Raw genomic sequence first — 13,801 nt, 5'->3', positions numbered from 1 at the left:
TATATTAGTCGTTTCTTGCAATGTTTGACTAATATGTTGTGCTTATCACTTATTTCATTTTTACCAGATTTATTTATTCCTAATAAATTTTTTAAAGCCACAAAGAATTGTAGTAATACTGGTTTTATTTGTGAATTTCATGCAGGCAATCCTATACAGGTGGCTCAGTCTTCTATTTCTTCTTATCTTAGAGAACCTACTGCACTTGAGACTACTAAAAGAACGCAGCCTAATGGCTATTCTCCTACAAGTATATTGTTGTGGTAAGGGTCCAGTCTGAGCAGTGTATTTTTTTTTTTAGTGTTATGATCATGCAAAAAATGAAACGAGACAACAAAAGTGTAAAATAGAAAGTGATCTTGAAATGTTTCATAGAAGATTTTTGTTCACAGGAGAAATGTGAAATTTCTTAAAAATCCAACAAAAGAGAAGAGTTTTTTAGTCTAACTCTAATTATCTACCTCTTCCAAGGAAGAAGAAATTAAGTAGACTTTAAGTTATGATTTTTTGTATTAAAAAATAAAAATACCGTGAGGTTTGAACATATACTAGAACTGAAAGAAGAAATACCTATTACCAAAGAAGCTGTTAGATCATTTTTGCTTTTGCATAACTTTGCCCCAGCTCCATCAAAAACAAACACACAAAATTACGAAAAATACACATTTGAAGACTGAAAGCTAAAACAGTATCTTTTTTATGTAGGCATTAGCAGTCAGGTAGTTTTTGATGGTCTGGAGAGGGCTTACCCCTGCCTTTTTTTTCTTACAAAGTTCTGTGTTGTAACAGTAGAATCTAAATAGTTTAAGAAAGCCTAATAATGACTGAAAATTCTTTCTACTGAAAGAGGATTACAACCAAATGGCTGACATTTGTTAAGTTTCATCTTCGTATTTTATACCCTTATAATCTGCAATATGGGTTAGAATGATCCAGTTTTCTCACTTTTATCTCAAATAGTGATCTATAGTTTTATTAATCAATATAAGAGTAAAACAAGTAATTGCTGTTTTGAATTGAAAACTTCCTTAGTGTTCATTATGTGTCATAACAAGTATGTTCTTTTTGTTCACAATTAGTAATTTTTGTTAATCTCATAAACAATGCATGGGAGTCTAGTCATTTTCAGCAAACTGGGAAGATGTGAGGAGTGGTAAATGCTTGGGGGTTTTGCAGAAGTGCCTCATATGATACCTTCTATTCTCAGCATAGGTTAAAATTAGAACTAGACTGACGTTGCATTGGAGCCTGCGTGAGAGTTCCAAATGTTTTTGGTAGTACAGACAAGATTTGTGACTTATCTATTCTCTTGTGCAGAAAGCAATGAGTCATGGAAAATCTTTGAAAGCACCACATCTTTGAGGTAAGTTGTTCTTAAACTTGTTCACATGATTGGAGATGAAGTTTTGGGGAGATCAGATTACATGGGAGGAACTTGAGGTTGTTTTACAGCCACACTTGTGAATTCCCATCTGAATTGTCAGTGACAATGTGATTTTTATATTTGTGGTCCATTTTTTAGTCATGAAAATGAAACGTAAAAGAACTAAAAGCTTTTGATAATCCTGTGATATAATTAAACATCCTTGAAAACAGAATCGTATCCCTAGGGCCTCTTTGATATTTCATGGCTTTAAGGCAATGTCTATTAAATCGTCTGTTTTCCACTGCAAATGAGAGTTGTCAAGTGTAAGATTGCAATAAAAATAAGTATTGATTATATAGTCTGATACTGGGTTTAGTATGCATGAACAAATATCTTTTGAGACTGGAACCCTAATGTCTCCTTTCTGCACAACACACTTAAAAAGATTTCTAGTTTTCTACAGAAAACTAGATTTCTGTAAAAAAGATTTCTAGTTTTCTAGTTTTTTCTAGTTTTCTAGTTTTCTATATGAAAACGCGTATAGTTCAGAAAATATGGATCAGGTAAATTGCTTAATCCCAATAGAAATCTAGCCCTGAAGAATATGGCGATTTAAATTGAAACTACAAATCAGAGCAAAAAGCCTCATACAGTGTTTTAGTCACTACTGTTGCATATTTGCATGATGAATGGGAAAGGTAATTTCTATGAGGATCACTGGAAGAGAAGTTAATCTTTCAAAATATAGCACATAAATGTGATCATGTTTATGCAGAAGAGAGAAAAAGGAAAGAATCCTCTTTTAAAGGAAAAAAGGGATTGAATTCCTAAAAAGGGATTGAATTCCTAATGCACCAGGGTGAATTGTGCCACATTGTATGACACTGTTTGCATCACCTGTCAAGTTCTGCCAATTTTCCTTAACAGAGAACAGTTAAGAATCCTCAATATGAAAGTGTTGGACCAGATTCTCCTTTATTCAAGCTTTATAATATGATTGTATGCTGTCTTTATAACAGAAAGTAATCCTGATGATTTAAAATTATTATTATTTGCCTGGCTATACCTTGTTGATTAATTGATTTCAGTATAACCAGGCTTTACAAATAACTCTGGTAAAAAAAGACACTGTAAACATGAAGCAGAATGATTACGTGTTTGAACACAGAAATGTTCACTAAACGACTGTAATCCATGCAATGTAAAATTAAAATAGAATAAACATGATGGTAAAGGATGTTCTAAAAGGCAGACCTGCTGCAGTTATTGTAAGGAAATATTTGCATGAGAAGACTTGACATTCCACTTTCGTTACATCTACCTACTTGTTAGGAAGAAAGTTTTCCTCACTTTTTCAGTTTGAATGGATATGTAAACATTTTTGTTACTTAGCCCCTGCAAATATTATTGAAAAGTTGAAATAGAGCAATCAGATTGCCAGCATCCAGAGTACAGGTATGTACACTGCTATTTGCACAAAGTTTAACCCTCCAAGCTCTCCTTGATATGATTATCAGTGCTTCAGCTTACTTCTAAAAACAAAAAAAAAACTTTCCCCAAATCATTACAATACTGACAGTATTTTTCAGAGGGATGAACCTATTGGGATGATTGAATATCCTACTTTGCAGCTCTTCAGAAAATTATGTATTAATTATCTCTCTAAGGAAAAGATGACTTCAGAACATTAGCCTTATTTATAAATTGGGATCCTGAAACTCAGGAGGACCCCAAGAAGACTGAGAGAGAGGTGTGAAGAACTTAAAAAGCCTTGAAAGGTAATGTATTACTAACTCTAAAATATAATATGAGATTATATATGAGAATATGAGAGAAACCATTAAGAAAATTAAGCATGATAATTTATTTCCAGCAACATTTTAGTTTCTCTGAAGTGCAAAATTCCTTTAATTCCAAACATTTATACCTGCCAGGATGCAGCTACCATGATTTAACTGCCTAAAATTGCATGGAAGTTTCATTTCTTCCTGGGAAAGGAATGAATGTTTTATCTGCATTTAATAATTATGGTTGTTCTTAGTCTACAATTGTAAGGTGTAAGAAACTGAAAGAAATAGTTCTTCACTGATGAAGAATGCAGAAGAGATTGCAAAAACATACTTCACAGGGGTACCTTTTGGGGAAAAAAAAAAGTTCAAAATGGTGCTTTCAACGGTTATTATTTACCTTGATTCCCAAAATTAAGGTTTAAATTCCTTGTGCTTTCTAATTTATTTGTTGTCATTATTTATTGTAGTTATAAACATATTTGAATGATACTTCTACTGTGGTTTAATGATCTCCAATGGTCAAATTCCCCAGGTCATTGTACAATGATTTTGTTGAAAACTGATTTATGAAACTAATCACCTTTTTTTAACTATAAAATTTAACTAGGTGCAATTATTTTGTAGAGAGAAAGCAATTGGTAAAATCTGTCAGCTTAAATACATTAACTATGTTTAATGATGTAATCGAGGAGGTATGGCAGTATTTTAGTTTTCATGTCACTGTTCCCATCTGGTAGCTGTTATATACGTTGATGCATCGAGCCTGAAATTACAGTCAGATTCCTGTGTCTGAACCTGAACATGTAAGAATCATGACTGAAACTGCAGTTTGTATTGGATCATTCACTGCTGTGAAGACACTTTGGGAAGTAAGAATACAGAAGATAAATGAAGAATTACGGAAGGAAAAGGAATTCAGACAGAGGTCTGCAGGAAGGTAGGTAAATTGCAGATGGCTTGTAAAAAACTAAACCATAAGGTACGCTGCAGTAGACTGTAACTAGTCTTTTCAAACTCATCCAGTCCAATTCTTTAGCCCTTACTCCAGCAGAATTCCCACTGGTTCAAATCTGGCAATATGTTCATCAAGCAAAGAACTGCGTTTTAAGATAAAAATGTTAGCATATACTAAACCCACTAAATACGGATATTAAAATTCTCTCCACAGGTTAGAGTAATCCATACAGGATTTAATTTGCTATGCTTTATCCTCAATGGAGGAATTAACAGGGTCACTTAGTTTTCTATGTGGCTAGCAATTTAATGAAATGTGAAGAAATTAGCGGTTTCGGAGCCCTTCCTTATTCATCAAATGTATTTTGAAATGGAATTACAAATTCAGAAGTTACTATTGAAAAATAAAAGCTGAAAGAAAGAGAATTAGCTTTATTCTCATAATTCTTATTCAAGTCCCCTTCAGAAACAAAGCTAAACGAATGCTTAGCTGATTGACCTTGTCTGCTTGCACTTACTCAGTTCAGGTTGAACTGTCCCAAGAGGTTGTTTCAAAATTGGAACTGTAATTTCACATGACTTTATATTCTTTTGCCCTGATGCAATATGATGAAACTGAATGCAGTTTTGTTTTCCTTCTGACCATAAATTTGAAGAAATGTGTTGAGCTGCAAATAAGTAAAATTCCTATAAGTTACCCCAGACAAACATTACTTCATGTACTTCATGTTCTTGTTTTCCCTTAATTGATAGTATAACTAGCATCCAGAGGTAATAAATACTGTTTGTCACCCAAAATAGTTACTGTTTCTTTGTTGTTCCAGAAAATAGAATGTGTAGCAATTATTGCCAGTATTGAGAAACCCTGAAAGAATTTCTTTCTGTTGTAGGCTACTGCTTGTCTGGGAGGAGAGAGCCGCTTTAGCAAAGCTCAAAGAAAAAATAATTAATGAAGATGGAAGAGCAATTTTAAGGATAGAAGAAGAAGAATGGAAGGTAGTGTTAATAGGTATTAACGTTGCTTGGGCTGAATGACTGATGCATTAGAAAACTACTATTTACATCTTTACGCTCACAGCTATACTATTTTTATTCTAGGAAGCGCTCATGCGGTGCTTTGCTAACAGTGAATTGAGGTGCACTGTTGTGAGACTGTAAAAGCAAACTGATTTTTTTTTTTTAGTCCTGAGTATTAAGCATTACTTTGCAAAAATACAGCCCAAATACAGCCCATTTCCTGCATTAGAAGAGATTTGCATTGCAAATCATGAGTTTAATTAGGTAAATCCTCATTTTGTTAATGTACCAAAACTACTGAAATATATTAAGGAAAAAAAACTGTGTTTAGATGAGTGAAAAGATTTCTTACTGTTAGTTACTTTTTCTAAAAGAGAAAACGAATAAGTTGTATTCCCAGAATAGTTTATTGTTTCTAGTGTACATGTATGTGCACAAGTGCTAACTGTAGAATCAACAACTGAATGGAATCTAACCACCTTCTAAGCTGCAGAGCTGGCAGCTTCACCAACACAGAAATGCAGATGCTGGTCTCTATGAAGTGAATGAGGCCATGCTGGGGCCAGTGAGAGGAACAGCCCCACCCAGAAATACTCTGGGGGTCCATAGGTTAGTGTAAGGAAGCTCTGTTCTTTGTTAAGAACAAATAACATACAACCACTGCAGTTATTCTATCCCTCCGCTCTTCTACTCTCAGCTGCTCACTGTTTCTCTTGACAGAACAAGAAATACAGTTCAGATCACCACTGAAGTGCAAAAAGCGATTTAGAGCAGTTTCATCTTCAGTTATAAAGCCTGAAGCTTTTCAAGTAATGACAGTAGTGCAGATATCTAAATCCTGGGAACAAACAGTGGGCAGGTTAAAACAACGATTAGAGTGACACAAGTGTTCGGAACTATTTTTCTGGATCCTACAGTATAGCTCAAGAACAAGGAAGACTTATTTATTATAATGATAATACAAAGTGTTAATATTTCAAATAACCAACCACCACCTTCTACCAAAGCCTGTATTATTGTGTATTAAGCTGAATTTCTTCTGGTCTCTCTTTCTTGTCTTAGACATTACCTTCATGTTTATTGAAACTACTCCATCTCCAGGAATGGCAGCTTCACAGAACTAGCTTGCAGAAAATTCCTCAGTTCATTGGAAGATTTCACAATCTTGTTGTTCTGGATCTATCCCGGAATTCAATAGAAAGTATACCTAAAGAAATTGGTGAGCTATGCTTTCTTCTATTTTAAACTGCTTTTCTAAGAAAAATAATTTTATTCAAACATGCCACTTTTGTGCATTTTGCCTCTTTAGCATTCTAACTGGGTAGATAGAAAACATGATTTAAATTTGGCAGTGAGACAGATCTTAAAGCTATTGAGTCCCTACAAATTAGGAAAAAAAAAAAGGCCAGGTAAAAGAAGACATATCTTTATGTCTTTATGAAAGCTCTTTGGGGGTGGGGGGGAAGAGCTTGTAAGCACAGCAGTTATTAGACATAAAAGAAAAGTGATACTGAAAAACATGCTATAAGTTCTGAGCTCACAGCAGGAGTTGCCCTTGTTTGTAAGTTTTCAGGCTTTTTTGAAGTACTCAACTAGAGTTCTATACTAGTGTCCTGAAGTTCTTGAATTTCAATGATTTTTTTTTTTCTAGTGAGAACACAAAGTACTTGTATAAAAATACTAGGATAACGAAAAACAGTTAATGTTGTATTTCAAATCTCTTAAAATGTCAATGTTTGTTCTTTCATTTATGCTTTCTGCAGGCCAGCTAACTAGCCTCCAAGAGCTGCTTCTCAGTTACAATAGAATAAAGTCTGTTCCTAAGGAAATAAGCAATTGCATCAGCCTGGAAAGATTGGAACTGGCTGTCAACAGGAATATCTGTGATCTCCCTCCTCAGGTTTTGAGATACTGTTCTTTTTTTGTTTGTTTGTTTGTTTGGTAATGTGTATTTTGAATTTATTCAAAACCTATTCTCATTAGAAGTTGCACTCCATGTTTTCAGATTTATTTTGATACTCTGATTTCATAAATACTCCACAGAAACACACGTGACCAGTATTCTCACAAGACTAGTCAAACTGAAGTCACATGAGAAGGATATATATATACACCTGAGTAGTTGCAGGAGCCAATCTGTTTTTGTCCAGAGTACTGTAGTTGTTAAGGCATATAAGCTAATGCAACTCAAAAACCATTCTTTGTTTACAAACTTTGAAATACATTTTAATGTATTTTAAATTTTTTCTTAGTCATGATTATATCACTGCTGTAATGGAACACGTATACTAGCATTAAATCTCTCTTCCTTTTTAGTTAAGTGAATTAAAGAAGCTTTCACATGTAGATTTGTGCATGAATCAGTTTACTACCCTCCCTTCAGCTCTTCTCAACATGCCAAATCTAGAGTGGTTAGATATGGGGGGAAATAAACTCCAGGAGCTTCCTGATGCAATTGACAGGTAAGTACAGTTCAAAGATCACATCTTAGTCTGAATTCTGCTGCACTGAAATTCTAATGGTTAAATTCATCAAAAGATTATTTTAATATTACCCTCAAAGCAAACTTAGGATTTATCAGCCCTAATGCATTTTTGATAAATTGGAATAATCAATTCTATAAACAAGTAATAAATTTGCTATCAGTTATCAAGTTAAATGTTTTTTACCAATGAATTTTTTTGAGATTTTAGTATTCTTTATGTGAGTCCTTTATGTAACCGACTGAATGAATTCATTTATGATTCTTAAGATGAATCAATTACTTTGTATTAATATTTAATTCTCTAAATCTTGACTGATTGTGCAAATACCTACTTTGACAGAATGGAAAATCTCCATACCTTATGGCTCCAGAGGAATGAAATAAACTCTTTGCCAGAAACCATTGGTAATATGAAAAATCTTAGTACTCTTGTTCTTAGCAACAACAAACTTAAGAATATTCCTGCTTGTATGAAGCAGATGACAAATCTGAGGTAAGAAAAAGCTGCATAAATAAAAATGCTAGCAAATAAGTTTTAAAGCTTCCCCTAGGTTGTGTATCATTTAAAGTACATAAGCTATGATAGATACAGCCCCAAAGGTGAATGGAGACTGTAGTACATGTTTTCTTTTCCAAAAGGCCCAGATGCTTACTTCTAATTGGCCTTATATATTGCTCCCTAAATCCAAGAGCCAGGAGGAAAGATAGGTGTTGAACATGAAAAAGATGAAGTACAATGTTGGCACTGCAAAGCCAAACACTCAGAACTGAAGAAAAAAGTATCAGCTGTAAGGATATGGATAAAACTCTTCTGTACTAGATTAGAAAAAAAAAATGAAAGAACGTAAGTTGTTAATTGGTACAACTAGATTTTGTATTCTATGACAAACTTTCCTGTTATTTGTGTTTTCATTTAGTTATTTTACAGAAAAAATATTAGTCTAAATAATCCCTAATCCAGTAAAGCAATTCTTCTGTTTTCAGACCATTTAGGAGGAAGCAGCATCTGTTTAAACACACACATACAAGCTCACCTGCCCAATGTAATCTTTAGTTTGTGAAAGGGGAGATGTAGGCTTTAACTGTCTACAATCTGTGTTCCCTGTGTAATGGTAGCTGTTGTAGAATGTAGTAGGTTGGGTGTGGAGGGACAGGCTCAGAGGTGTCATTTTCCTCAAGCAGAGAAATACCCAGCTTACGGTTCTTATTTGGCCCATTTCCTACAGCAGCTAAAATATCCTGAGCATGCCGTAGCAAAAAGCCCCTAAGGTAACCATCAGAAATAGAGTCAGGCACAGGTACATGTGGAATAGCTGAAAGGGGTGAACTGAGAACAGAGGAAGACTGGACTGGCTCTTGCCTTGCAAACTTAGGAGAACATCAGCACTTGCACCCTTGTTCATAACCCTGGTTATGAAAAGTAGATGAGGCTGACAGCTGGGAGAAGCCCAGAAGACTGCAACATTTTATCCCACCACAATCAGCTACAGTTAATGTAAGAAGTCATCTTCATTTAGTTTACATAATTCTTCTAATATTGGTGGTTTCTATTAACTTGTAAGATAGCATCTGGAAAAAATACCCTTAAAATTACTTTTCATTTGTTCAAGATGTTGTCTGACGAATCTTAATTCAGTTTCAAAAGCTTTTTTCTCTGGACAAAACCTAGTGCAAGCATAACATTTTCCAATGAACTGTCAGATTTGTCAACTTCAGAGACAATCCACTGGAGTTAGAGATCACACTCCCTCCGTGTGAGAATACAGAAGAGGAGGAGCAACAGGAAATGTACGGCATTGAATTCATGCACTTGTATATTCAGGAGTCACTGAAGAAAACAGGTATGGTTTCTTTCCAAATTCCAGTCCCTCTGGAATAGTGTGAGGAAGGATAAGAATAGCGGGAAGGATAAACTAGATAAAAGAAAACTAGGAGATATAAAGAAACCAACAAAAAAAGACGTCCAGTGGCAGTAATACCGAAAGCAACATATTCTATTTCTCTGTGCTTAAAGGTCACAGTAGAAGACCAAAAACCACTTTTGAACAGATGTGCAGGTAGCAGCTGTTACTTGCAAGGAACTTAATTCATTGAAGATGTGTTCTTCACGAAGGCTTAAAAAAAAAATTGACATGGTCTTTAGAACCCTAAGCCAGCTTTTTAAAGTGGTATTTCCTAAATGAATATTCAAATTATCAAAAATACATCAAGAGTTTAAAAATGAATTTTATTCCTTAATGAATTCCATTAGCAGCATGAGCTGATAAAACAAGTACTTTGGCCTACTTAAATACAAAGCTATCCTGAACTTTAAACTGAAAACGAACTATGTTCATTTCTCTTATTTTAACCCATTGTCTTCCAGGAAATTTGGAGTGTTGCACTTCTGGTCCTTCTTCTATCATAACTGCTAATGATTAAAGAATGTAACTGAGTAGAAGAGAATAATGAATATACTTCTTCCTAACAATGAGGTCTACAACCAGTCTCAAGTATTCTTAGGGATTTTTTTCCAATAATGAGAACTGGATTGTGTAGTTGTAATTCCAAGTGAAACTGGGAACTGTAAAACCGTTTTCTGAGTAGAGGAAAGACTAAAACAGTTTTTCTTTTTTTTTTTTTTTTTGTAAGCACTAAATCTGCTTTTCAAGTGATCTAGACAGATTTTAGTTTGTCTTCTACCAATTCCAAATCTATATCCTATAATGTAGTTGGCTCTGGGACAGCAGTCAACAGGACATTCTCCAAGGATACAGCAGACTCTGTGTAATATTGTAGTGTAGCCCTGTATCCTCGTTGTTGTAAATATTTGATCCGTCCATGATCAATCAGCAGTTTACAGAGGGCACCAATCTCCTTTCGCTCTTCAACGGGTAGCCTAGTTTCACAAACAGGAGAAAAAACCAGCATGTATTAGGAGAATAATTTTAATGAACATTAGCACTTCTGCTTAGAAAAACTACTGAAATCACTATAAATTCACTTCACCTCAGACAAGCATCTCATTTAAATATTTTAATACTTTTGTCTGTGAAAACTGAATTTTTGAAGTAAAATGTTTTTATGAGTAATTAAAGTATTCCTGTAAAAACAAGTCTTGTTGAGGACCCAAAACCATTTCATGTTCTACCATATGTAATTTTGCTTTTCTGCTAGAGTCTATATTCTAAACAAAACAAAACAACAAAACAACATCACATACCCTTGCAGAGTGTCAAAACCACTCTCTGTTTTGCTGTATGGTTGGTCATGTTCTTCTGTGTTGTTAGCGTGATCTTCACTTTCTTCACTAGTAGAGGTTACGGTTTCTCGCATGCCACAAGTGGCCCAGCTACTCATTCTCTGAAAATAATGAAATTCTACTGGTCCAAGTCCTACTGATTGGAAGAACTCTCTTCCTACATAGTGTGTCCAGTCACATTTGTGATGGCAACACAGTGCAATAACAATTCCAGCTACAGGCTTAACGTCTTCTTTGTTCCTTTCATTATCAGCTGAACTTTTAGCAGCCATTTCTGTCTTATCATTCTTAGGACGTTTTGCTGCAGGCTCTTCATTTTCTCCTTCACAGCAAGTTGCATAGCTTTCTACCAAACATCTCAAAGCGAGATCTGGAAAAAAAAAAAAAACAGATATACTGAAACTACTAGCAATGACCACCCTGCCTTTATTTATATCAGCTGTATCGCAGCTGGGAACGTACGTCCCAAAAAGAATAGAAGTATGCATCACAAGCCAAACAACAACTTTGAGAATACTGAAAAATTAGAAGCATAGTTTGAAAACATAAAACCTAAAGTGCTAAATTAATATTATGAAACCTCTAGAGCTCCTAAGGGCTTATACTCTTGAGTTCTCTTCTTCTACCCAAATCAAGTTGAAATATTTTGGTTAATTGAGTGGTATATTGAAGGAGGATCTCTTCCCTATAAAACATGTCACTATTTGCTCTAAAAGTTTAATACCTAGGATATACTAATATATGCTTCTTAATGTTTATGTTACGTATACTTTTTAATAATATGTATACTTCTTAAATGTTCTGTATCATCTATAACAGTACATATACAAGCATTAGAGTTGAGATGTCTTAAGTTAGTAGGCATGTAATTTTAGGAAAAGTGTATTAGTTCAAAGTTATGAGGACAGAAAAGAAGTTCTTACTTGTTTGGAATATGTACTTAGAGCCAATACAGTTTTAGAAAGAAAAATATTTTAGGATAGAGATGACAGTGTAAAGAAATAACTTTCAACAGTTGACAAGGACAACCCCCACCCCCCCATTATTTGTTCTACTCTGTCATAAACTGAAGTACAATTTGTGTCTACTATTATCTATTTTCAGTTCCACTGCAGGCAACAGATATTTAGAATAGAATTCATCAATAGCGAGCTAGATGGAAAGAAAAAGCATAAAAACAGATTAGAAAATCGTTCCCTTCAGAATGTAAGACATAATATCCTAACTTCCTGCAGTTAACAAACATGTAATTCATACCTGTGGCAGCCCCACACAAATGTTTCCCAATTCCTACCACAGGTAGTCTTTTCTTCTCTAAACTAGGTACCTTATCTGGGAAAAAAACAAAACATAACACAACCTTTTTAAATAAAAAATAAACTACCCCCCCATTACTGTAGGGGGCAGTATATATATATATTTAATACAACTTCAGCACACTTAACACAAGAACAAATAAATGTTTGATGCTACTAAAAATACAATGGTCTGCACATACTGTTACTAAAATGATTTTTTCTAAGATGAAGGGAAGCAGATACAGTGGTTGAGAAGCACTATTCTTGAACAACTCAGCTTTGTATGAACAATGTATTTTAATGCTGTTATAAAGCAACACAGTTTTGTTTCTGAGCAGCAACAAAAACAATGTATCAGTAAAATGATTACCAGAGAACTCTGGAATTAACTGTGGCCCAGAGAAAAACTTCGGTTAAATAGTAATGTAAACACTGTGCCTTTTATTAAAATGCAGTATTAGAAATAAAGGATTTTGCATTTATACTAGAATAAATGCACTTAACCATTCCAGCCTTTCCATACTATTAAATGTAAGCACGACATTATGTATTAACAACTGTCTTTAGGAGATGCATTAATCTACAGTATGTGTTTGCATATAAATGATATACAGAACTTGCTTCCTTCTGTACACCCAAAGATGTATAATCTTGCAACTTCTAAAAAAATCTTTCAAGTGTTTTTTGTTTTGTTGTTTTTCATCCACAACACTGTCCCATAAATGTAAAAAAGCAGAAATTTTAAGTCTGTTTGATAATTTTAAGATAGTGATTTTTATATACACACACCCCCCCCATTAACAATACTAGGTAACCAGTAAGAAAGAATTTTCAAAATGAGATACATTTAAATGTACTATTAAATTGACTCAATATACAGAATTAAACCCTTTAATTCTGAAATAAAGGCTTAATTTTAAGTCTTACTTAAGCATAAGTGCTGAATATCAACTTGAAGCCTTTCAAATACAGAATCTCTCTTTTTATGTTTTCCATCCACCTGTGTAAATGAAATAGATTCATTAAATATGGCCAGCCACTAATAATGCCACACTTTTTGCTTTTAAGTCAACATCTGCACCTTTCCAACATAAAACACTAAGATTTTTTTTCTAATGAATACACTATTTATTATTTATTATTTATTTTATTTTTTTAATATTTATTACAAAGTATGGAACACAAGAACACTTCCAAAACTTTTAACATTTCATAGAATGGCTCGTGTTGGAAGCGATCTCAAAGATCATCTAGTTCCAACCCCCTGCCATAGGCAGGGATGTCAGCCACTAGATCAGGTTGCTCAGGGCCTCATCTAACCTTGTCTTGAACACCTCCAGGGATGGGGCATCCACAGCCTCTCTGGGCAACTTGTTCCAGTGCCTCACCACCCTCTGAGTGAAGAATTTCCTCCTAACTTCTAATCTACATTGCCCCTCTTTTAGTTTAAAACCATTACCCCTTGTCCTGTCATTATCTGATTGACAAGGAGTCACTCTCCATCTTTTTATGTCCCCCTTTAACAAGTGAAAAGCTGCAACAAGGTCCCCCTCCGGAGCCTTCTCTTCTTTAGGTTTTATGTCATTTTGAAGATAAAAAGCAAATGCTAACAACTTCAGTAACAACAGCTTAAAAATTACACTCCGCTAA

At 34.4% G+C, this 13,801-nt stretch overlaps 2 protein-coding genes across 5 annotated transcripts in view; one reads left to right on the top strand and one right to left on the bottom strand.

Moving 5' to 3' along the window:
• Positions 1–292: 292 nt before the first annotated feature.
• LRRC39 (leucine rich repeat containing 39) overlaps positions 293–13,801 on the top strand; it is a 20,099-nt gene continuing 6,590 nt past the window's right edge. Inside the window, exons 1-10 of one of the 4 annotated variants that reach the window (XM_072042090.1) lie at positions 293–1,363; positions 3,034–3,144; positions 3,894–4,093; positions 5,001–5,106; positions 6,190–6,346; positions 6,891–7,027; positions 7,444–7,589; positions 7,953–8,105; positions 9,314–9,453; positions 11,146–12,662. In XM_072042090.1, coding sequence (XP_071898191.1) covers positions 3,969–4,093; positions 5,001–5,106; positions 6,190–6,346; positions 6,891–7,027; positions 7,444–7,589; positions 7,953–8,105; positions 9,314–9,453; positions 11,146–11,195 — 1,014 coding nt within the window. In that variant the 5' untranslated portion in view covers positions 293–1,363; positions 3,034–3,144; positions 3,894–3,968 and the 3' untranslated portion in view covers positions 11,196–12,662. Of the gene's footprint in view, positions 1,364–2,945; positions 3,145–3,893; positions 4,094–5,000; positions 5,107–6,189; positions 6,347–6,890; positions 7,028–7,443; positions 7,590–7,952; positions 8,106–9,313; positions 9,454–9,977; positions 12,663–13,801 lie in introns of those variants that run through there. The other 3 variants (XM_013098693.5, XM_021271885.4, XR_005267487.2) reach the window with 3 other exon arrangements.
• TRMT13 (tRNA methyltransferase 13 homolog) overlaps positions 9,821–13,801 on the bottom strand; it is a 7,476-nt gene continuing 3,495 nt past the window's right edge. The window contains exons 8-11 of the mRNA XM_027463037.3: positions 13,079–13,151; positions 12,111–12,185; positions 10,815–11,223; positions 9,821–10,490 (exon numbers count right to left, since the gene is read on the bottom strand). Coding sequence (XP_027318838.2) covers positions 10,313–10,490; positions 10,815–11,223; positions 12,111–12,185; positions 13,079–13,151 — 735 coding nt within the window. The 3' untranslated portion in view covers positions 9,821–10,312. The remainder of the gene's footprint in view (positions 10,491–10,814; positions 11,224–12,110; positions 12,186–13,078; positions 13,152–13,801) is intronic.

Source organism: Anas platyrhynchos, chromosome 8, assembly GCF_047663525.1.
Source record: "Anas platyrhynchos isolate ZD024472 breed Pekin duck chromosome 8, IASCAAS_PekinDuck_T2T, whole genome shotgun sequence".
In the NCBI taxonomy this organism is placed as follows: domain Eukaryota; kingdom Metazoa; phylum Chordata; class Aves; order Anseriformes; family Anatidae; genus Anas; species Anas platyrhynchos.
Note: the sequence above shows the minus strand (reverse complement) of the source record. Positions and strands in the feature narration are given on the sequence as shown.